This window comes from Martes martes (genome assembly GCF_963455335.1).
Source record: "Martes martes genome assembly, chromosome: 17".
In the NCBI taxonomy this organism is placed as follows: Eukaryota; Metazoa; Chordata; class Mammalia; order Carnivora; family Mustelidae; genus Martes; species Martes martes.
This window is the reverse complement of record NC_137905.1, coordinates 59,496,468-59,518,997: the sequence shown is the minus strand read 5'-3', so window position 1 is coordinate 59,518,997 and position 22,530 is coordinate 59,496,468. Positions and strand designations below refer to the sequence as shown.

The window sequence follows — 22,530 nt, the reverse complement described above, 5'->3', positions numbered from 1 at the left end:
GGACAAAGGAGCACCACAGTTCTCCATCAGCTGTGGCTCTGCAGGGTGAGGCAAGTATAACTTAATCTGAGATCTACAGAGGCCATTTGGGAGCCATTGTTAGTAGGAAACACTGGGTTTGGAGCAGACTGGTAAACTAGAGGGAACTTGGCTGTTCTAAAGGTATATCAAAAACTTCCAGATTGGGGTGCCCGGCTGGCTTAGTTGGTAGAACATGCAACTCTTGATCTTGAGGTTGTGAGTTTGAGCCCCATGTTGGATGTACAGATTACTTAAAAATAAAATATTTTAAAAAGAAAAAAAAACTTTCCAGATGACTATGGCCAAGTGAGATAAGAGTGAAGAAATTCTCAAGGCCTGCAGACCTGTGTATTACCCATAATGGAAATCCAAACAAATGTAAGAATTCCTTATTTTCCTTGAGCTGTTCACCTGTGGCTGTCACCACACAGGAACCTCATATCAAGAGGATACAGCTCATGGTCTGGAGAATGGCTTATGTGAGTAGCCAGTTTTTAGAGAATGGCCTAGCCGTAGCATTCGTTACTCCACCTCTGGTAGCTACCAAGGAAGTTTATCCTTTCTAAAGGCTGGGGAGACATCATGGTGGAGTTAATATCGGTCTCCCACATCTCCTACCTTTCTGGGAAGAGCCAGATATTCAGATTTTTATGTGGCTTTTGATTTTATGTTAGAAGCCATTTCAAAAAACTTTTTGGGGGCGCCTGGGTGGCTCAGTGGGTTAAAGCCTCTGCCTTCGGCTCAGGTCATGATCCCACGGTCTTGGGACCGAGCCCCGCATCAGGCTCTCTGCTCAGCGGGGAGCCTGCTTCCTCCTCTCTTTCTCTCTCTGCCTGCCTCTCTGCCTACTTGTGATCTCTGTCAAATAAATAAATAAAATCTTAAAAAAAAAACAAAAACATTTTGTACAATACAAAAGCAGTTTACCAAAACCTGTGGGTGGGCTATATACGTTCCCCTAGGCAGACTTTGGGTAAGAAAGACAGAGTTTTCTGACATGAGAGGCTTCGGGGTGCACTGTCTATCCTTACTGCATGGTAGGTGGGAAGGCAGTGCTACTGCCACCTCTTCTCAGGGTGACTTTCCCAAAAGCCCAGAGGGGATGAGGAGTGATAGCCACATTAGAGGCGGAACCCAAGACAGGCTTGCAGTCATCAAAGATTACAGCAGGGTTGCTCAAGTACTCCCTAGCACAATGAGATGTTTGAGGGATCCCCCACCCTGCTCAGGCCTGCCTTTCTGGATATAGTAATTGTCTTTTACCAACATGGAGGACTCATGTGGGATCAGAGTTAAAGGCCAACTGAGCCATGTGAGGATCAAGCCTTCTAAGCAAATGGGGTAGGACAGACACTGGTCACCACAGCTCAATCCTTTGGACATTGTGTGGATGGCTGGTTAGATCACATTAAATGGCCCCCAGCTCATGGGTAAAGAATTTTCTGTGTTTTCCTGGAACAGGCCTGGTCTCCCACTGGGGCTCAATACACAGCAACCAGTCTGTTGAGGAAGGAAGATGTTTGCCAGAGATGCTGGGATACTCCAGGCAAAGGTCTCAGGATTCTGACCTTTGAGCTGGTCCGGATATCAGCCTTGGCGGGGCTCAGTAGTTCCAACACTTTCAGCTCACTCAATCCAGCAGGGATGCAGTCTGTATAGAGACACTGCGCATTCTGCCCTCACTCACCATGGTTCTCTGAGCTCCATCCAACAGTAGTTCCCTGCACTTGGACCTTTGCCTGTGACCTTCCCCGTGAGGGACACTCTCCACTGTCTTCTCAGCCTTTCCCCACTTTGCCACTCCTCCAATTTTGCTACATTTTCTCTCCAAGTTGGTGTCAGTTTTTCTCTTCTCTTTGATGCCTGAACCTTTGGCCTGATGCCAGGCCTCTGCTATACACACACACACACACACACACACACACACATATAAACTGCCAGTAAACACATGAAAAGTTGCTCAACACCACTGGTCATTAAAGAAATGCAAATCAAAACCACTTCACACCCCCTAGGCTATCTACGGGAAAACAGACAACAAGTATTGATAAGGAAGTAGAAAAGTTGGAATGCTCATACACCGCTGTGGAGCTATACAACGGTGCTGCCAATTTGGCAAACAGTTTGGCAATCCCATTTCTATTTATCTACCCAAAAGAAATGAAAACATACTTATACAACACCTTGTACTTGAATGTTCATAGCAACATTTTTCATAACACCCGAAAAGTGGAAACAAAACAACACAAACAAGACCCAATCAACTGACGAACGAATAAACAAACCATGGTAAATATTATTTGGCCATAAGATGGAATGAAGTCCTGACATGTTTTACAGCATGGATGAACCTCATATATATTATGCTAAGTGAACGCCATTCACAGAAAAACATACTGTGTGACTCCATTTGTATGAAATGTCTAAATAAGCAAACGTACACAGTCAGACACTTAACCGGCCGAGCCACCCAGGTGCCCCAAGTTCCCGGACTTTTCAAGCCTGACTGCGTTTCTACCCTGCGTGGTCATCACCTCTCATCAGTGGCGAGAGTGGGGGATCAGGGAGAAGAATCACCCAATTTACAGAAAGCAGCAGTGGTTTCCAACCCCAACACATGGTACTGGCTGAGCACTGTGGCTCAAAGCCCGTCAAGTGTAGGGCCACAGTTCTCTCTCTAAACATGTCTCCAAGTTAACATTCTCTTCTTCACAGGAAGCGTACTTTTTGGACCAGGGACACATCTAGAAATCTACAACACACAAGTTTTGTTGAACTGACATTTTATTGACCTTTTGGGAAATTAGTTTCCCAAAATTTTGAAATCAAAAGACCCCACAAAACAGAGGATATCACTTCTCTCCCTTGGCAGCAAAAACAACGAAGGCCGCGGTACGCACGGACGCCAGGAGCACTGGCCACATCCCAGGACTGCATGGTCTTCATTTTAGGACCAGGGTATGGCCATGAGGTGAACATCCTGCCGTCCCCAGTAAGGCAACAAAAGTCAGGGACCTGTCCCCACAGAAGCCAGTCCCTCTCTTCATGAGCCCAGTTCAGTTCTCAGTCCCTCCATACACAGTGACTAGAACCCCCAATATTAAATATGTTTTGTTGTGTTTTGTTTTTCAGAACCCCCAATATTAAACATGGTGTAAACAGTAAAGCTTTCATTACCTAACACATTCCAGGGAGCGTGAGACAGGTCCAGGGGTGGATGAATCCACGACAGGAACCATGTAGTGTGTCCACTGTGTCCATGGAAATGATTAATCTTCTCTGGAAGTCCCCAGTGGACACAGCTCAGCTACTCTTGACCAGCTACTGGTCACAGACATACCCAGTTGGGGGGGCAATGAGGCCCATTGTGGGGTCCACCACTCATGATTCTTTCCTCGACAGAGTGGGGACTAAGGAGGTCTGCCGTTCGGAGCACGTTGACATGACTGATGCACACCTTGGCTCCTGCCAGGTGGTGGAGGTGGGACGGCTTCTGTCACAGAAACCAGCGGTGACTTCGCACTGCCAACAGCCTCGGCAGGTTGGAGTGCAACCTAGCTTCTGGAAGCTTCCTACACACCTGCCACGCCGCAGCACATGCTGGGGTATGCCAGGTTTAGCTTTCAAATGGCTACTCTCCTCAATCTGCTTTCCGGAGGGAGCCCTTTCATGTTGAACAAGGTGCCCAGCCCCGGCTACAGGCTTTCCAATATGCTCCGTCTCCTTATGGCCTTTCTCCAGTGTGGACTTTCTTGTGCTGAAGGAGGGTAGAACTATGTTTGAAGGCTTTCCCACATTCTGTACATTCATAGGATCTCTCTTCAGTGTGGAACTGCTGGTGCCGATTGCGGTAGGACCTCGTGGTGAAGGTCTTCCCGCACAGGCTGCACTCGTAGGGCCGTTCTCCAGTGTGAACTTTCCAGTGCTGATACAGGCCAGAGCGGGTCACGTAAGTTTTCCCACATTCGCTGCACTCATAGGGCCTTTCTCCAGTGTGGACTCTCTGGTGAAGAATGAAGCTATGGTTGTATTTAAAGAACTTCCCACATTCCCTGCACTCGTAGGGCCTTTCTCCAATGTGAACTTTCCGGTGCCGAATGCGGGTAGACAGAACGCTGAAGGTTTTCCCACATTCGCTACACTCATAAGGCCTTTCTCCAGTGTGAATTCTCTGGTGCAGAACGAGCGCATCTTTGCGGTTGAAAGTTTTGCCACACTCACCACACTTGAAAGGTTTTATGCCTGTGTGAACCTTCTGGTGCTTCCTCAGTTTAGATGGATAACTGAAAACCTTTCCGCACTCATTACACACATGGGATGTTTCTGCAGTGTGAATTTTTGGGTAACTAACATGGGTGGATTTCTCTTTGGGGGCATTTCCACCTTTCAGGCATCTAAAGGGTCTCTCTTTGGGGCGAGTTATCAGATGGTCGAGGAGTGCAAATGCCTTCAGGAAGGCTTTCCCACAGACGCTGCACTTGAAGGCCTTCTGTGTGGAGTGGAGTCCCTGCTGCTCCTGGCAACTGAAGCTGACGGGGAAGGCCTCCCCAGGCTTGGGGCTCTTGTGTAGCTTCTCCTGGCTGTGGGCGGCCTGGTGCTGGAGGAGGCCCGTGGTGGCTGGGACATCGTTCCCAGACTCCTCACACAGAAAGGGCCTTTCTGATAGGCGGACTCCGTAGCTCTTCATCTGCTCTGGGGAGACTTCCTCATCCTCCAGTCTACACGGACGACCTAAAACAGAGAAAAGCCAGTTACTGAGCATTGGATCAGAAGGAGGAGGCACCTTCATCAGAAACGCATGTCAGGGGGCGCCTTGGTGGCTCAGTGGGTTAAGCCTCTGCTTTCGGCTCAGGTCATGATCCCAGGCTCCTGGGATCGAGCCCCGCATCGGGCTCCCTGCTCGGCAGGGAGCCTGCTTCCCTTCCCCCTCTCTGCCTGCCTCTCTGCCTACTTGTGATCTCTGTCAAATAAATAAAATCTTTAAAAACAAAACAAAACAAAACACGCATGTCAGACACATCGAAAAGGAGTCCAGAGAGTTGCCAGGAGGTTGCTAGGAAGAGTCTGGGTGAGAAAGGGCTGCCCCAGCAGAAAAGGGCTCCGCCAGATCACAGAATAGGAAAGAGCTCAGCAGGGACAAGGACACAAGATGGGAGCAGTGCAGGGAGAAGAGGTGAGATCTCCAAGTCACTCCTTTCAATGGCTTCGAGCAGGGCCTCAGCCGCTGGTGACAGGGAGCACTGTGAAGGGGACGTGATTGCTCCAATGAAAAGGCAATGCTAACAGAGGAGCTGGTATTCAAGTATTATTTAAGGGTATGTACACATCTCAAGTCACCAGTGGACAGCTCTAAACTGACACAGAGGCCAGGGAGGTGGGTCATCTAGGTCCTGAAAGTCATGGTAGGGACAGCAAGATCACACAGTGTGTCCAGAAGGGAGAGGAAAGGTGGAAATAGTATGTGGTCACTGGCCTTAGCACCAAAACGCAGGTGCACACTGATACCCAGCATGCTGTGAGCCCATCACTGAAACCAAGGCATCACCCAGCCCTACTCACCAGGAACAGGGCCCCTCCTGGACTCTGCTCTGCTTCCTAGAGTCAAGTCCACCATGTTGGGCACACAGAGCTCTTCTTCACTTTCCAGTTGGGCAACCACATGGGACCTTGAAGGTGCAAATCCTACGAGGGAGAAAGGTAGTAAGAGGCCAGCCCAAGCCAAGGAACATCACCCCAACCCCATAGGAAGCTCATGTCATCATGCCAACCATGAAGAAAATGGAGTATTAGAAAACAAACCTCCTCGGCACATTGGAAAATTTGCTAAGCAGGAAGACTCCATGTTGTGTTTTACCACAATTTATTTTGAAAGAACCTTACACTGAAGGTAAACTGACATAACTGAAGTAAAACAATAGACAAATAATAATAGTTGAAGATTTCAACTTCTAACTTTCAATAATGAACAGAACCACTAGGCAGAAAACAAGCAAATAGCACTTGAATAACACCAGAAATCAGCTAAACTTAACAGACATCTATAGAGCCTACCACATAACAAAAGCAGAATATGTATTCTCATGTTCTCACACAAACATGGAACATTCTCCAGAACACACCATTTGCTAGGACATAAAACAGGTCTCAACAGATTTCAGAGGACTGAAATCACACAAAGTATGTTTTCTGACCACAAAGGAATTAAAATAGAAATCAACAGAAAGAATTTGGGAAACTCACAAATTTATGGAATTTAAATAAAACACACCTAAAAAAACAAAAAGAAAGCTACAAAGCACTTTGAGATGAATGAAAATGAAAACACAACATATCAAAAGTAATGGAACATAGCAGTTCAGAGCTATAAACACCTCCATGGTGTTTTACTCATAGCACTTCTTCTTCTTCTTCTTCTTCTTCTTTTTAAAGATTTTTTTTTTTTTAATTTGAAAGAGAGAGAAGCAGGGGGAGAGGAAGAGGGAGAAGCAGACTCCATGCTGATCAGAGAGCCTGATGTGGGGCTCAATCCCAGGACCCCAGGATCATGACCTGAGCCAAAGGCAGACGCTTAAGTGACTAAGCCATCCAGCCACCCCTACTCATAACACCTATGACACCAAATGTGGGTAAGATGTAGGGCGGTTGTTCCATGCCACATCTCTAACAATCAGACACCAACGTTGTGTCCAAGGATTCAATTAAATTCTGATACTAACTACCTGGAATCAGTGTCAGATCCCACAGGTTACAGGTTCAGCCTCCCCAGACCGCCCACACTTTAGACAACAGTTGGAAGTCCAAGACTCCCATTTTTCTGACTAACTGGCTATAAATCAGGGATTCCCACAAATATATGAATCCCTTCTCAAGTTCAATAATTTGCTATAATGGCTCATAGAACTCAAGAAAAGAGTTTACTTAGTATCACCAGATTATTACTATAAAGTACACAACTCAGGAACCGCCCAATGGAAGAAATTCAAAGGGCAAAGTATGCCGGGGGTGGAGATGGGAGTGGCGGGTGAGGAAGCAGAGGGTAAGGGGCATCCATGCCCTCCAGTGGCACCATTTTCCCAGCAACCCAGAAGCTCTCTGAACTCTGTTATTTAGCAGTTTCTATAGAGATTTCATAATGATGTATAATTAGTTAAATCATTGACCACTGGTGATTGGGTCAGTCTCCAGCCCCTCTACTCTCCACAGAGGCCAGAGGTAGAGGACTAGAAGGATGGGGATGGAGGGTAGCTCAAAATCCAACCTTACTATCATGCCCTGGTCTTTCGGATGGCCACCTCCTATCCTGAAGCTATCTAAGAGCTCCCAGCCACCAGTCATTCCATAAGCACACAAAAGACATTCTCATCACTTCAGGGATTCCAAGTTTTTTAGGAGCTATGCTAGAAATTGGAGACAAAGACAAAATATGTATTTCTTACTATGTCACAGCACCCATATTTAAAAAGATCTCAAACCAACAGCCTAACTTTAGGCCTCAAGAAACAGGAAAAAGAGAAATGACTAAACTCAAAGCTACCAGAAGGAAGGAAATGATAATGAGCAGAGATAAATTAAAAAGAGATTAGAAATAGAGAATCAATAAGACCAAAACTAGGATCTTTGAAAAGAGCAATGAAATTGAAAAACTGCTACCTAGACTGACAAGAAAACACAGAAGACTCAATTTATTAAAGACAGAAATGGAAAAGGAGACATCACTAACAACATTACAAAATAGAAACAACTGTAAGGAAATACTATAACAACTGTATTATATGACCACAAATTACGTAACTTAGATAAAATGGACAAATTCCTAAAAAAGACACAAACTACCAAGACTGACTCAAGAAAAAATAGAAAGTCTAGTTATAGTTAAACAAACAAACAAAAAACTTCCCCCACAGGGGTGAAAAAATAAAGGTTAGGCCCAGGGGGCTTCACTGATGAATATTTACACTGAAATAAGAATTAGTACAGGGGCACCTGGGTGGCTCAATGGGTTAAGCCTCTGCCTTTGGCCCAGGTCATGATCTCAGGGTCCTGGGTTTCAAGCCCCACGTCGGGCTCTCTGCTCAGCGGGGAGGCTGCTTCCCCCTCTTTCTCTGCCTGCCTCTCTGCCTACTAAATAAAATCTTAAAAAAGAAAAAAAAAAGGAATTAGCACAAATATTTCACACACACTTTCAGAAAACAGAAGAAAAGGTAACATTTCCCAACTCAATCATTGAGGCCAAAATTACCCTCATGCTCAATCCAAACAAAGACATTATGAGAAAACTATGCACTGATAACTCTTACAAATATAGATGCAGAACTCAACAAAATACTAGTAAACAAAATCCAGAAATACATAAAAGGGTTATAAGCTATAAAAGAGTCGAATTTATCCTTCTAATGTAAGGTTGAACATATGAAAACCAATTACTGTAATATACCACGCTAACAAAATAGAGGAGGAAAAATCACATGACCATTTCAAAAGATATGGGAAAGCACTAGACAAAAATCTAATGATCTTTCATGATTAATGCATTCAACAAACTAAGAAAAGAAGGCAACTTCCTCACCTGTCAAGGGCAGCTGCAAAAACAACAGCTAACATCATACTTACTAGTGAAAGACTAAATGCTCTTCTCGTTGGGTTGGGAAAAAGACAAGGATGTCGACTCTCACCAGTTCTATTCAGTAAGTACTGGAGATTCTAACCAGGTCAGTTAAGGAAAGGAAGAAGTAAAAATATCTACATTTGCAGATGACATAATGTCATATATATGGAAAATATCAAGGAATCCACAAAGCAAAACTATTAGAACTATCCATACCAAAGCTACAGAATACACATTCTAGTCTACTGCACATGGAACATTCTTTAAAAAAAAATTTTTTTTTAATGTATTTGACAGAGAGAGATCAAAAATAGGCAGAGAGGCAGGCAGAGAGAAAGAGAGGGAAGCAGGCCCCCTGCTGAGCATAGAGCACGATGTGGGGCTCAATCCCAGGACCTGAGATCATGACCTGAGCTGAAGGCAAGCCTTAACCCACTAAGCCACCCAGGCACCCCCACATGGAACATTCTTGAGAATAGATCACACCCTGGGTCACAAACCAGGTCTCAACTGGTACCAAAAGACTGGGATCATTCACTGCATATTTTTGGACTACAGTGCTTTGAAACTCAAGCTCAATCACAAGAGGAAAATTGAAAAGAACTCAAATACATGGAGGCTAGAAAGCATCCTATTAAGGAATGAATGGGTCAGTCAATTCAGGAAGAATTTTTTTTTTCAAGATTTTATTTATTTATTTGATAGAAATCACAAGTAAGCAGAGCGGCAGGCAGAGAGACAGAGAGAGAGACAGAGAGAGAGAGAGGAGGAAGCAGTCTCCCTGCTGAGCAGAGGGCCCGATGTGGGGCTCAATCCCAGGACCCTAGGATCATGACCCGAGCCAAAGGCAGAGGCTTTAACCCACTGAGCCACCCAGGCGCCCCAATTCAGGAAGAATTTTAAAAATTCATAGAAACAAATGAAAATGAAAACACGACTGTTCAAAATCTTTGGGATGCAGCAAAGGCGGTCCTACGAGGGAAGTATATAGCGATAGAAACCTTTCTCTAGAAACAAGAAAAGGTCTCAAATACACAACCTAACCCTACACCTAAAGGAGCTAGAGAAAGAACAGCAAATAAAGCCTAAACACAGCAGGAGAAGAGAAATAATAGAGATCAGAGCAGAAACCAGAGGAATAGAAACCAAAAGAACAAGAGAACAGATCAATGAAACTAGGAGCTGATTCTTTGAAAGAATTAATAAGACTGATAACCCCCTGGCCAAATTTATCTAAAAGAAAAGAGAAAGGACCCAAATAACCAAAATCATGAATGAAAGAGGAAAGATCACAACCAACACCAAAGAAATATAAACAACTATAGGAAGATATTATGAGCAACTATATGCCAACAAATTAGATAATCTGGAAGAAATGGATGCATTCCTAGAGACACATGAACTACCAAAACTGAACCAGGAAGAAATAGAAAACCTGAACAGACCCACAAGCAACAAGGAAACTGAAGTAATAATCAAAAACCTCCCAAGAAACAAGAGCCCAGGGAAAACGGGCTTCCCAGGGGAATTCTACCAAACATTTAAAGAAGAATTAGGGGCACCTGGGTGGCTCAGTGGGTTAAGCCTCTGCCTTCAGCTCAGGTCATGATCTCAGTGTCCGGGGATCGAGTCCCACATCAGGCTCTCTGCTCGGTGGGGAGCCTGCTTCCCCCTCTCTCTCTGCCTGTCTCTCTGCCTACCTGTGATCTCTCTCTCTCTCTGTCAAAAAATAAAATAAAATAAAATGTTTTTTAAAAATATGATAAAGAAGAATTAATGCCTATTCTTCTATACCTATTCTTCTGAAACAGTTCCAAAAAATAGGAATGGAAGGAAAATTTCCAAACTCATTTTATGAGGCCAGCATTACTTTGGCCCCAAAACCAGACAATGACCCCACCAAAAAAGATAAGTATACACCAATATATCCCTCATTAAAATGGATACAAAAATTCTCACCAAAATACTAGCCAATAGGATCCAACAGTACATTCAAAGGATTATTCACCACGACCAAGTGGGACTTATTCCTGGGCTGCAAGGTTGGTTCAACATCCGCAAATCAATGTGATACAATACATTAATAAAAGAAAGCACAAGGACCATGTGATACTCTCAACAGGTGCAGAAAAAACATTTAACAAAGTACATGACCTGGGGCGCCTGGGTGGCTCAGTGGGTTAAAGCCTCTGCCTTTGGCTCAGGTCATGATCCCAGGGTCCTGGGATCGAGCCCCACATCAGGCTCTCTGCTCAGCGGAGAACCTGCTTCCCCCACTCTCTGCCTACTTGTGATCTCTGTCTGTCAAATAAATAAATAAAATCTTAAAAAGAAAAACAAAGTACATCATCCTTTCTGGATTAAAAAACTCTTCACAGGAGCACCTGGGTGGCTCAGTGGGTTAAAGCCTCTGCCTTCGGCTCAGGTCATGATCCCAGGGTCCTGGGATCGAGCCCCGCATTGGGCTCTCTGCTCAGCAGGGAGCCTGCTTCCTCCTCTCTCTCTGCCTGCCTCTCTGCCTGCTTGTGATCTCTGTCTGTCAAATAAATAAATAAATAAAATCTTTAAAAAAAAAAAACTCTTCACAGTGGGGGGTGCCTGGATGGCTCAGTGGGTGAAAGCCTCTGCCTTCAGCTCAGGTCATGATCCCAGGATGCTGGGATCGAGCCCCGCATCGGGCTCTCTGCTCAACGGGGAGCCTGCTTCCGCTTCTCTCTCTCTGCCTGCCTCTCAGTCTACTTGTGATCTCTGTCTGTCAAATAAATAAATAAAATCTTAAAAAAAAAAAAAAAACTTCACAGTGTAGGGATAGAATGTAAATACCTCATCATAAAAGCCATCTATGGAAAACCCACAGCAAATTTCATTATCAATAGGGAGAAACAGAGCTTTCCCCCTAAGGTCAAGTATATGGCAGGGATGTCTACTCTCACCACTGCTGTTCAACATAGTACTAGAAGTCCTAGCCTCAGCAGCCAGACAACAAAAAGAAAAGGCATCTGAATTGGCAAAGAAGAAGTCAAATTCTCACTCTTTGCAGATGATATAATTTATGTAGAAAACCCAAGAGACTCCACCCCAAAACTGATAGATTCATACAGAAATTCAATAAAGTGGCAGGATATAAAATCAATGCACAGGGGCGCCTGGGTGGCTCAAGTGGGTGAAAGCCTCTGCCTTCAGCTCAGGTCATGCTCCCAGGGTCCTGGGATTGAGCCCTGAATTGGGCTCTCTGCTCAGCGGGGAGCCTGCTTCCCAGTCTCTCTCTCTGCCTGCCTCTCTGCCTACTTGTGATCTCTGTCAAATAAATAAATAAAATCTTAAAAAAAAATAAAATAAAATCAATGCACAGAAATCAGTTGCATTTCTATACATCAACAATGAGACAGAAGAAAGAGAAATGAAGGAGTCAATCCCATTGACAACTGCACCAAAATCCCTAAGAGATCTAGGAATAAATCTTACCAAAGACACCAAGAGGGGAGGAGTCAAGATGGCAGAGAAGTAGCAGGCTGAGACGACATCGGGTAGCAGGAGATCAGCTAGACAGCTTATCTAACCATTGTGAACACCTACAAATCCAACGGGAAATCGAAGAGAAGAAGAGCAACAATTCTAGAAACAGAAAATTGATCACTTTCTGAAAGGTAGGACCTGCAGAGAAGTGAATCCAAAGCGACGGGAAGACAGACCACGGGGGGAGGGGCCGGCTCCCGGCAAGCGGCGGAGCAACGGAGCACAAAATCGGGACTTTTAAAAGTCTGCTCCACTGGGAGACATGGCTCCAGAGGCTAAACCGGGGGGGAAGCCCAGGCGGGGTCAGCGTAACCCCAGGTCCCACGGGGTCACAGAAGGACAGGGGGTGTCTGAGTGCCGCAGAGCTCGCAGGTATTAGAGCGGGGAAGCCGGCTCCAGCGACAGAGCCGAGGAGTGAGCTCTCAGAGCGGGGTTACCTTGTGCCGGTCGCAGGCTGGGTGGGCTCGGAGCGCAGCCAAAGGCCATAGAGATGGAAGCGACCGGGCGCTTTTCTCCAAGTGCCAGCAATTGGCTGCTTTCCTCCAGGCGTGACCGCAGGCCAGGGAGGCTAGGCGGTTGGGTGCTTTTCTCTGAGGGCGCACTGAGGAGTGGGACCCCAAGCTCTCGGCTCCTCCGGGCCGGAGATTGGGAGGCCGCCATCTTCATTCCCGTCCTCTGTACTCTACGGAAAGCGCTCAGGGAACAAAAGCTCCCGAAAGCAAACCCGAGCAGATTACTTAGCCCAGCCCCTGGCAAGGGCGGTGCAATTCCGCCTGCAGCAAAGACACTTGAGAATGACGACAACAGGCCCCTCCCCCAGAAGATCAATAAGAAACCCAGGCAAGACCAACTTCACTCACCAAGAACAGCGGAATTCTAGAGGAGGAGAAAGCAAATCTTATCTTATCTTATCTGGACAAAATGACAAGGCAGAAAAACTCACCACAAAGTGAGTACCGAAGGCTGGGGACCTAATCAGTACGGACATTGGTAATATAACAGATCTAGAGTTCAGAATGACGATTCTCAAGGTTCTAGCCGGACTCTAAAAAGGCATAGAAGATATTTTATCTCTCCGGAGAGATAAAAGCCCTTTCTGGAGAAATAAAAGAACTAAAATCTAACCAAGTTGAAATCAAAAAAGCTATTAATGAGGTGCAATAAAAAATGGAAGCTCTTACTGCTAGGATAAATGAGGCAGAAGAAAGAATTAATGACATAGAAGATCAAATGACAGAGAACAAAGAAGCTGAGCAAAAGAGAGACAAACAAATACTGGACCACGAGGAGAGAATTCGAGAGAGAAGGGACACCATAAGACGACACAACATTAGAATAATTGGGATTCCAGAAGAAGAAGAAAGAGAGAGGGGAGCAGAAGGTATATTGGAGAGAATTATTGGAGAGAATTTCCCTAATATGGCAAAGGGAACAAACATCAAAATCCAGGACATGCTAAGAACACCCCTCAAAATCAATAAAAATAGGTCTACACCTCGTCACCTGATAGTAAAATTTACAAGTCTTAGTGACAAAGAGAAAATCCTGAAAGCAGCCCGGGAAAAGAAGTCTGTAACATACAAGGGTAAAAACATTAGATTGGCAGCGGACCTGTCCACAGAGATCTGGCAGGCCAGAAAGAACTGGCATGATATATTCAGAGCACTAAACAAGAAAAACATGCAGCCAAGAATACTATATCCAGCTAGGCTATCATTGAAAATAGAAGGAGATATAAAGAGCTTCCAGGACAAACAAAAGCTGAAAGAATTTGCAAACACCAAACCAGCTCTACAGGAAATATTGAAAGGGGTCCTCTAAGCAAAGAGAGACCCTAAAAGTGGTAGATCAGAAAGAAACAGAGACAATATACAGTAACAGTCACCTTACAGGCAATACAATGGCAATAAATTCATATCTCTCAATAGTTACCCTGAATGTTAATGGGCTAAATGCCCCAATCAAAAGACACGGGGTATCAGAATGGATAAAAAAAACAAAACCCATCAATATGCTGCCTACAAGAAACTCATTTTAGACCCGAAGACACCTCCAGATTTAAAGTGAGGGGGTGGAAAACAATGTACCATGCTAATGGACATCAGAAGAAAGCTGGGGTGGCAATCCTTATATCATATCAATTAGATTTTAAGCCAAAGACTATAATAAGAGATGAGGAAGGACACTATATCATACTCAAAGGGTCTGTCCAACAAGAAGACCTAACAATCTTAAATATCTATGCCCCCTAACATGGGAGTAGCCAACTATATAAACCAATTAATAACAAAATCAAAGAAATACATCGACAGTAATACAATAATAGCAGGGGACTTTAACACTCCCCTCACTGAAATGGACAGATCATCTAAGCAAAAGATCAACAAGGAAATAAAGGCCTTAAATGACACACTGGACCAGATGGACATCACAGATATATTCAGAACATTCCATCCCAAAGCAACAGAATATACATTCTTCTCTAGTGCACATGGAACATTCTCCAGAATAGACCACATCCTGGGTCATAAATCAGGTCTCAACCGGTATCAAAAGATTGGGATCATTCCCTGCATATTTACAGACCACAATGCTCTGAAGCTAGAACTCAATCACAAGAGGAAATTTGGAAAGAACGCAAATACATGGAGACTAAACAGCATCCTTCTAAAAAATGAATGGGTCAACCAGGAAATTAAAGAAGAATTGAAAAAATTCATGGAAACAAATGATAATGAAAACACAACGGTTCAAAATCTGTGGGACACAACAAAGGCAGTCCTGAAAGGAAAATATATAGCGGTACAAGCCTTTCTCAAGAAACAAGAAAGGTCTCAAGTACACAACCTAACCCTACACCTAAAGGAGCTGCAGAAAGAACAACAAAGAAAGCCTAAACCCAGCAGGAGAAGAGAAATCATAAAGATCAGAGCAGAAATCAATGAAATAGAAACTAAAAAAACAATAGAACAAATCAACGAAACTAGGAGCTGGTTCTTTGAAAGAATTAATAAGATTGACAAATCCCTGGCCAGACTTATCAAAAAGAAAAGAGAAAGGACGCAAATAAATAAAATCATGAATGAAAGAGGAGAGATCACAACCAACACCAAAGAAATACAAACAATAATAAGAACATACTATGAGCAACTCTACGCCAACAAATTCGACACTCTCGAAGACATGGATACATTTCTAGAGACATATAAACTACCACAACTGAACCAGGAAGAAATAGAAAACCTGAACAGACCCATAACCAGTAAGGAGATTGAAACAGTCATCAAAAATCTCCAAACAAACAAAAGTCCAGGGCCAGACGGCTTCCCAGGGGAATTCTACCAAACATTTAAAGAAGAATTAATTCCTATTCTCCTGAAACTGTTCCGAAAAATAGAAATGGAAGGAAAACTTCCAAACTCATTTTATGAGGCCAGCATCACCTTGATCCCAAAACCAGACAAGGATCCCATCAAAAAAGAGAATTACAGACCAATATCCTTGATGAACACAGATGCGAAAATTCTCACCAAAATACTGGCCAATAGGATCCAACAGTACATTAAAAGGATTATTCACCACGACCAAGTGGGATTTATTCCAGGGCTGCAAGGTTGGTTCAACATCCGCAAATCCATCAATGTGATACAATACATTAATAAAAGAAAGAGTAAGAACCATATGATACTCTCAATAGATGCTGAAAAAGCATTTGACAAAGTACAACATCCCTTCCTGATTAAAACTCTTCAAAGTGTAGGGATAGAGGGACATACCTCAATATTATCAAAGCCATCTATGAAAAACCCACCGCAAATATCATTCTCAATGGAGAAAAACTGAAAGCTTTTCCGCTAAGGTCAGGAACATAGCAAGGATGTCCGTTATTACCACTGCTGTTCAACATAGTACTAGAAGTCCTAGCCTCAGCAATCAGACAGCAAAAAGAAATTAAAGGCATCCAAATTGGCAAAGAAGAAGTCAAACTATCACTCTTTGCAGATGATATGATACTATATGTGGAAAACCCAAAAGGCTCCACTCCAAAACTGCTAGAACTTGTACAGGAATTCAGTAAAGTGTCAGGATATAAAGTCAATGCACAGAAATCAGTCGCATTTCTTTACACTAACAACAGGACAGAAGAAAGAGAAATTGAGGAGTCAGTCCCATTTACAATTGCACCCAAAACCATAAGATACCTGGGAATAAATCTAACCAAAGAGGCAAAAAATCTATACTCAGAAAACTATAAAGTACTCATGAAAGAAATTGAGGAAGACACAAAGAAATGGAAAAATGTTTGATGCTCATGGATTGGAAGAACAAATGTTGTGAAAATGTCTATTCTACCTAAAGCAATCTACACATTTAATGCAATCCCTATCAAAATCCCATCCATTTTTTTAAAGAAATAGAACAAATAAAACTTATACGGAACCAGAAAAGACCTCGAATAGCGAAAGGAATATTGAAAAAGAAAGCCAAAAGAAGAAAAAGAAAAAGAAAAAGAAAGCCAAAGTCGGTGGCATCACAATTCCAGACTTCAAGCTCTATTACAAAGCTGTCATCATCAAGACAGTATGGTACTGGCACAAAAACAGACATATAGATCAATGGAACAGAATAGAGAGCCCAGAAATAGACCCTCAACTCTACGGTCAACTAATCTTCGACAAAGCAGGAAGGAATGTCCAATGGAAAAAAGACAGCCTCTTCAACAAATGATGCTGGGAAAATTGGACAGCCACATGCAGAAAAATGAAATTGGACTATTTCCTTACACCACACACAAAAATAGACTCAAAATGGATGAAGGACCTCAATGTGAGAAAGGAATCCATCAAAATCCTTGAGGAGAACGCAGGCAGCAACCTCTTTGACCTCAACCACAGCATCTTCTTCCTAGGAACATCGCCAAAGGCAACAGAAGCAAGGGCAAAGATGAACTATTGGGATTTCATCAAGATCAGAAGCTTTTGCACAGCAAAGGAAACAGTTAACAAAACCAAAAGACAACTGACAGAATGGGAGAAGATATTTGCAAACGACATATCAGATAAAGGGCTAGTATCCAAAATCTATAAAGAGCTTAGCAAACTCAACACCCAAAGAACAAATAATCCAATCAAGAAATGGGCAGAGGACATGAACAGACATTTCTGCAAAGAAGACATCCAGACGGCCAACAGACACGTGAAAAAATGCTCCACATCACTCGGCATCAGGGAAGTACAAATCAAAACCACAATGAGATACCACCTCACACCAGTCAGAATGGCTAAAATTAACAAGTCAAGAAATGACAGATGCTGGCGAGGATGCGGAGAGAGGGGAACCCTCCTATACTGTTGGTGGGAATGCAAGCTGGAGCAACCACTCTGGAAAACAGTGTGGAGGTTTCTCAAAAAGTTGAAAATAGAGCTACCCATACCCAGCAATTGCACTACTGGGTATATATCCTAAAGATACAAACGTGGTGCTCCGAAGGGGCACGTGCACCCGAATGTTTATAGCGGCAATGTCCACAATAGCCAAACTGTGGAAAGAGCCTAGATGTCCATCAACAGATGAATGGATAAAGAAGAGGTGGTATATATACACAATGGAATACTATGCAGCTATCAAAAGAAATGAAATCTTGCCATTTGCAACGATGTGGATGGAACTAGAGGGTATTATGCTTAGCGAAATAAGTCAATCGGAGAAAGACAACTATCATATGATCTCTTTGATATGAGGAAGTGGAGATGCAATGTGGGGGGGTTGGGGGGAGGTAGGAAAAGAAAAAATGAAAAGATGGGATTGGGAGGGAGACAAATCATAAAAGACTCAATCTCAAAAAACAGACTGAGGGTTGCTGGGGGGAGGGGGGATGGGAGAGGGTGGTGGGGATATGGACATTGGGGAGGGTATGTGCTATGATGAGTGCTGTGAAATGTGTAAACCTGGCAATTCACAGACCTGTACCCCTGGGGATAAAAATACATTATATGTTTATTAAAATAAATAAATTAATTTTTTAAAAAAAGACACAAAGAATCTGTACTCAGAAAACTATAGAATACTCAGGAAAGAAATTAAGGAAGACACAAAGAAATGGAAAAAACATTCTATCCTCATGGATTGGAAGAACAAATATTGTTAAATGTCTATGCTACCTAGAATGATCTGTACTTTCAATGCAATCCCTATCAAATTACCATCAACTTTTTTCAAAGAAATGGAATAAATAATGCTAAAATATGTTATTTCTGTACAGAACCAGAAAAGACCCCAAATAGCCACAGGAATGTTGAAAAAGAAAACCAAAGCTGGTGGTATCACAATTCCGGACTTCAAGCTCTATTACAAAGCTACAATCATCAAGACGGTATGGTACTGGCACAAAAACAGACACATAGATCAATGGAACAGAACAGAGAACCCAGAAATGGACCCTCAACTCTCTGGTCAACCAATCTTCAACAAAGCAGGAAAGAAAGTCCAATGGAAAAAAGACAGTCTCTTCAACAAATGGTGTTGGGAAAACTGGAGAGCCACATGCAGAAGAATGAAACTGGACCATATCCTTATACCATAACAAAAACAGACTCGAAATGGGTGAAAGACCTAAATGTGAGACAGGAATCCATTAAAATCCTTGAGGAAAACATAGGCAGCAACCTCTTTGACCTCGGCCTCAGAAACTTCTTTCTAGATACATCACCAAAGGCAAGGGAAGCAAGGCTAAAAAGGAACTATTGGGACTTAGGGGAAGAGAGGAAAAAATGAAACAAGAAGAGACCAGAGAGGGAGAGAAACCATAAGAAACTCTTAATCTCAGGAAACAAACTGTGGGTTGCTGGAGTGGAGGTGGGTGGGAGGAATGGAGTGGCTGGGTGATGGACACTGGGGAGGGTTTGTATTGCAGTGAGCACTGTGTATTGTGTAAGAATGATGAATCACAGACCTGTACCCCTGAACAAACAATACATTATATGTAAGTAATAATTTAAAAAATGAAATATGATTTTAAAAACTATTAGAACTAGTTAAGTGAGCTTAGCAAGGCTACAGGACACAAAATCAGTATATAAAAATCTGTATTTCTATATTCTAGCACTGAACAACCTAAAATGAAATTAAGAAAACAGTTCCACTTAAAATTACATCAAAAGGAACAAAATACCTAGGAATAAAGTTAGGCTTATATGCCGAAAACTACAAAACACTGTTGAAAAAAGTTAAAGACTGAATAAATAGAAAGATATGTCATGTTCATGAATTGAAAGATATTAAGATGGTAATACTCCCCATATTGATCTACTCATTCGAATTCATGGCTGAAGTTTGGCCCAGGGAGGGCCCTATAAAAAAATCTCCTCTGAAGGAAATCAACACCCAGAGCACAGAGGGGCCATGACTTCAGCACAGCCAGAGAGAGAGGCAGGGTTGAGTGGAGCTGGTTGGGCAAACTAAATACCTGCACCCAAGCCCTACTCCAGGAGACCAACAGCCGTTGAGGCTGCTAACGAGGTGCTAAGGAGGCGGAGGAAGAACACACAGCCCAATGCCAGTACTGCCAGCACCAACCACAGGGAACCTGGGAAGCAAACCGCCTCTGTGGTGGGCTTTAGGATGAACACACCTTCCTATGGGTAAAAGGCAGAGGTGGTCAGTCTGCCAGGGGAGAGTGTGAGAGACTTACCCAGCGAGCCAATAAGTGCAAAGTTCTCTAGCATCACATCACGGTACAGGCTCCTCTGGGTCAGATTAAGGAGACCCCACTCCTCCCGGGAGAAATAGACAGCCACATCCTCAAAGGTCACCAAGCCCTGTAATGATTGATTCAGCTGAGCCTTAGGAGTCAACAGTGGGCAGAAAAACCAAGCAAAACATGGACAGAGGAACACATCCAGGCCCTCGCTCAGTGTCTCAGGGCCCTGCCACATGTCTCATTGACATACATCATCTTTCTCTTTGAGCCCTAAACCCCCGCTCCCACGCAAGGCATACCCTCTACCTCCCTCCTCCTAAGACCCTGACCTCACAGGCTTGCCAGGGCCCCCAGTTCCATTGTTGCCTCTCCTCAGTTACGCTGGATTCTGCATCCTGCCCTCAGCAACAACAGGCTGGTGACCAGACAGATGCCATCTGTGTAACAGCCAGACACACAGGTCCCACCCTACCTCCTGTCAGCCAATTCCCTCTATGTCCCGCAGATCACCTCCCAGAGGCAACTAAACCTACGCTCCCCCTTCCCTCTCAGGTCTAAGTACGTGCTCCCAGACCTTCCAGTTTGCCCTCCTGCCTGACAGGCACGTAAGTCTTTGTACCACTGCATGTTACAGTTCCACACCCCCAGCACAATCTCACCCGTTCACCCCACTGGCAACTCAATGGAATCCGCCACATGCTCGTTCTGCACACGGCATCTCCAGAGTGACCCCATGAGAACAACCACAATCCCATCCTGCCCCAGTCGAACCCCACTCCTTCAAGGTTCATTGCTAAGGGCATCCCCCCTCCCCCCGCTCTGCGCTGAAGACCTCCCCACGCAGACCTGCTCTTAGCTTCAACCCTCCCCCGACCAGGCCGCACACGGACCTCCGAGACCCCGGCCCTCTTCCACCTGTGCCTTTGCCTAGGCTGTCCCTTCACCTGCCACAGCCTTCCCCGCTCCTCCTGAGCTCATTCGGAACCCGGACCCACTGGGTGGGGATCGGGGGTGTCAAGGCCTGGGGCACCTTCCACTCACCCGCGCCGCCTCGGCCGTCGGAAGCTGTGGGCGGAGCATGGCCGCGGCGGACGCCGAATTTCGGCCTATTCAGGTCGTACCTGCCACCCCGCCTTGGGCGCAGGAACCTCCCGCCGGCCGTGGGACCTCCGAAGCGGGGTCTAAAACGTGCCCAGGGACCGGGCAGCCGCCTGTGGGAGGCCCAGACCCCGCGCGCCCGCTCCGCAGGGGGCAACAGCGAGTCTCAGGAAGAGGGGGTCATTCCCGGGAGTCACGGCGCGAGCAGGGGCGCAACGGGGGTCCCCGCCGCTGTCCTCCGCGGTGCGGCCTCTCAGGGAAGTCGGCCCGCCGCGCAGCTCTCGGGATACTCGTCCCGACCCGCAGCGGCAAGAGGAGAAGCTCGAGGGCAACGCCGGAAGTCCCGCCGCCTCAGCGGGCGCCATGAGCTTAGCCCCCCCGTCACTCCAAGACCTCACTTCCCAGCTCCCCTCGCGGGGCCGCTTGCTCGTTGCCAAGGCGACAGGGGAGGCCGCTGCGGGGAGCTCGCGCGGATGTACACCAGGACCGCCCGGGACGGAAGCGTTCCGGCGAGCCGCGCCGGGGGAGGCGGGACTTCCGGCGCCGGTCTCCTTCCTCGGAGCCACGCCCGCGGGACGGGGAGCGCCGCTGCGGAGAGGTCGGAGTGTGAGAGGCTCTTCCGGGCGGAGGAGAGGGGCGCAGGGACGCGGTGAGAGTGAGCGCCGCAGGGGTCCCGAGCCCTGGCGTCCCGGGCCGCAGGGAAGTGACACCTTTGGGCCTCCCTCCGTCAAAGCCCGTGGTGCCCGGGCCCGCCGGGGAGTCCTCGCGCTTGCCGCTGTGTCTGCTTCACGGAGCAGGAGACAGAGCTCAGAAAAGACTCCAGGGGCGCCTGGGGGGCTCTGTCGGCGCAGCGTCTGCCTTCGGTGGGGTCGTGATCGCGAGGTCCTGGGACGGAGCCCCACACGGGGCTTCCTGCTCGTTGGGGAACCTGCTTCTCCCTCTCCCTGTGCCATCCACCACCATCACCCCCGGCCCCGGCCCCCGCTTGTGCTCTCTGGCTCTGTCTCTCTGTCAAATAAATAAAATCTTAAAAACAAAAAGAAAGAAAAGAGAAAGGGGAAGGTGGAAGGGAGGAAAGACTCTCCAGCCAGAGTTCAGTGAGCACCTGGGGACCAGCAGCTGGGGGGACCTTGGTGGGGAGCGGGCGTCGCGGAAGATCAGCAGTTGGATTTTACAAGTTTTGAATCTATGGTGCCAGGGCCACTGGACTCAGGCAGGTCTGGGGTGCTGGGAATGGGTCTGGCATATGTTCAGAGGACAGTAGGCTGGTAGTCTGCCCCGTGTCAAGCCGTGGTGCCAACTCGTAGGGGGCCTTGTGGAGGAGGGTGTTGGGGGAGAGATCCTGGCCACATGGGGACAGGAGGCTGGCAGGAGGAGAACCCAGCTCCTGGATGTCTTGCACTTAATTCAGATGCACTTACCCTGGAGGATGTGTTACTGAGTCTCCTAGGAAGAACAGAGCACTTAGACGAGTACCAGAGAAGCCTACCCCAGGGTGGTTTTTTTGTAGGCTCCATGCCCAGGGTGGGACCTAAACTCACAACACTGCGATCAAGACCTGAGCTGAGATCAAGTCAGATGCCCAAGCAAC

The 22,530-nt window shown here is 45.7% G+C and overlaps 1 protein-coding gene across 2 annotated transcripts; it reads right to left on the bottom strand.

Moving 5' to 3' along the window:
* Nucleotides 1-2,790: 2,790 nt before the first annotated feature.
* Nucleotides 2,791-21,327, bottom strand: ZNF584 (zinc finger protein 584). Of its 2 annotated transcripts, XM_080827824.1 has the most exons (4): nt 20,883-21,327; nt 19,833-19,959; nt 5,581-5,703; nt 2,791-4,752 (listed from the first exon to the last, which is right to left on the bottom strand). In XM_080827824.1, exons 1-4 carry the CDS (start codon nt 20,919-20,921, stop codon nt 3,746-3,748), a joined length of 1,296 nt encoding a protein of 431 aa, XP_080683950.1. In that variant the 5' UTR covers nt 20,922-21,327; the 3' UTR covers nt 2,791-3,745. The 2 variants fall into 2 exon arrangements, with proteins under 2 accessions (XP_080683950.1, XP_080683951.1); XM_080827825.1 differs by lacking the exon at nt 19,833-19,959.
* Between the last annotated feature and the right edge of the window lie 1,203 nt (nt 21,328-22,530).

Bases quoted from the DNA above. Each gene is read 5' to 3' on its own strand.
- ZNF584 (XM_080827824.1), bottom strand. From the start codon at position 20,921: ATGCTCCGCCCACAGCTTCCGACGGCCGAGGCGGCGCGG. The intron at 5,704-19,832 runs GTAAGTCTCTCA...TCTCCCTCGTAG, and splicing joins TGCACTTATTGGCTCGCTGG to GATTTGCACCTTCAAGGTCC. The intron at 4,753-5,580 runs GTGAGTAGGGCT...TCTCTGTTTTAG, and splicing joins CAGGAGGGGCCCTGTTCCTG to GTCGTCCGTGTAGACTGGAG.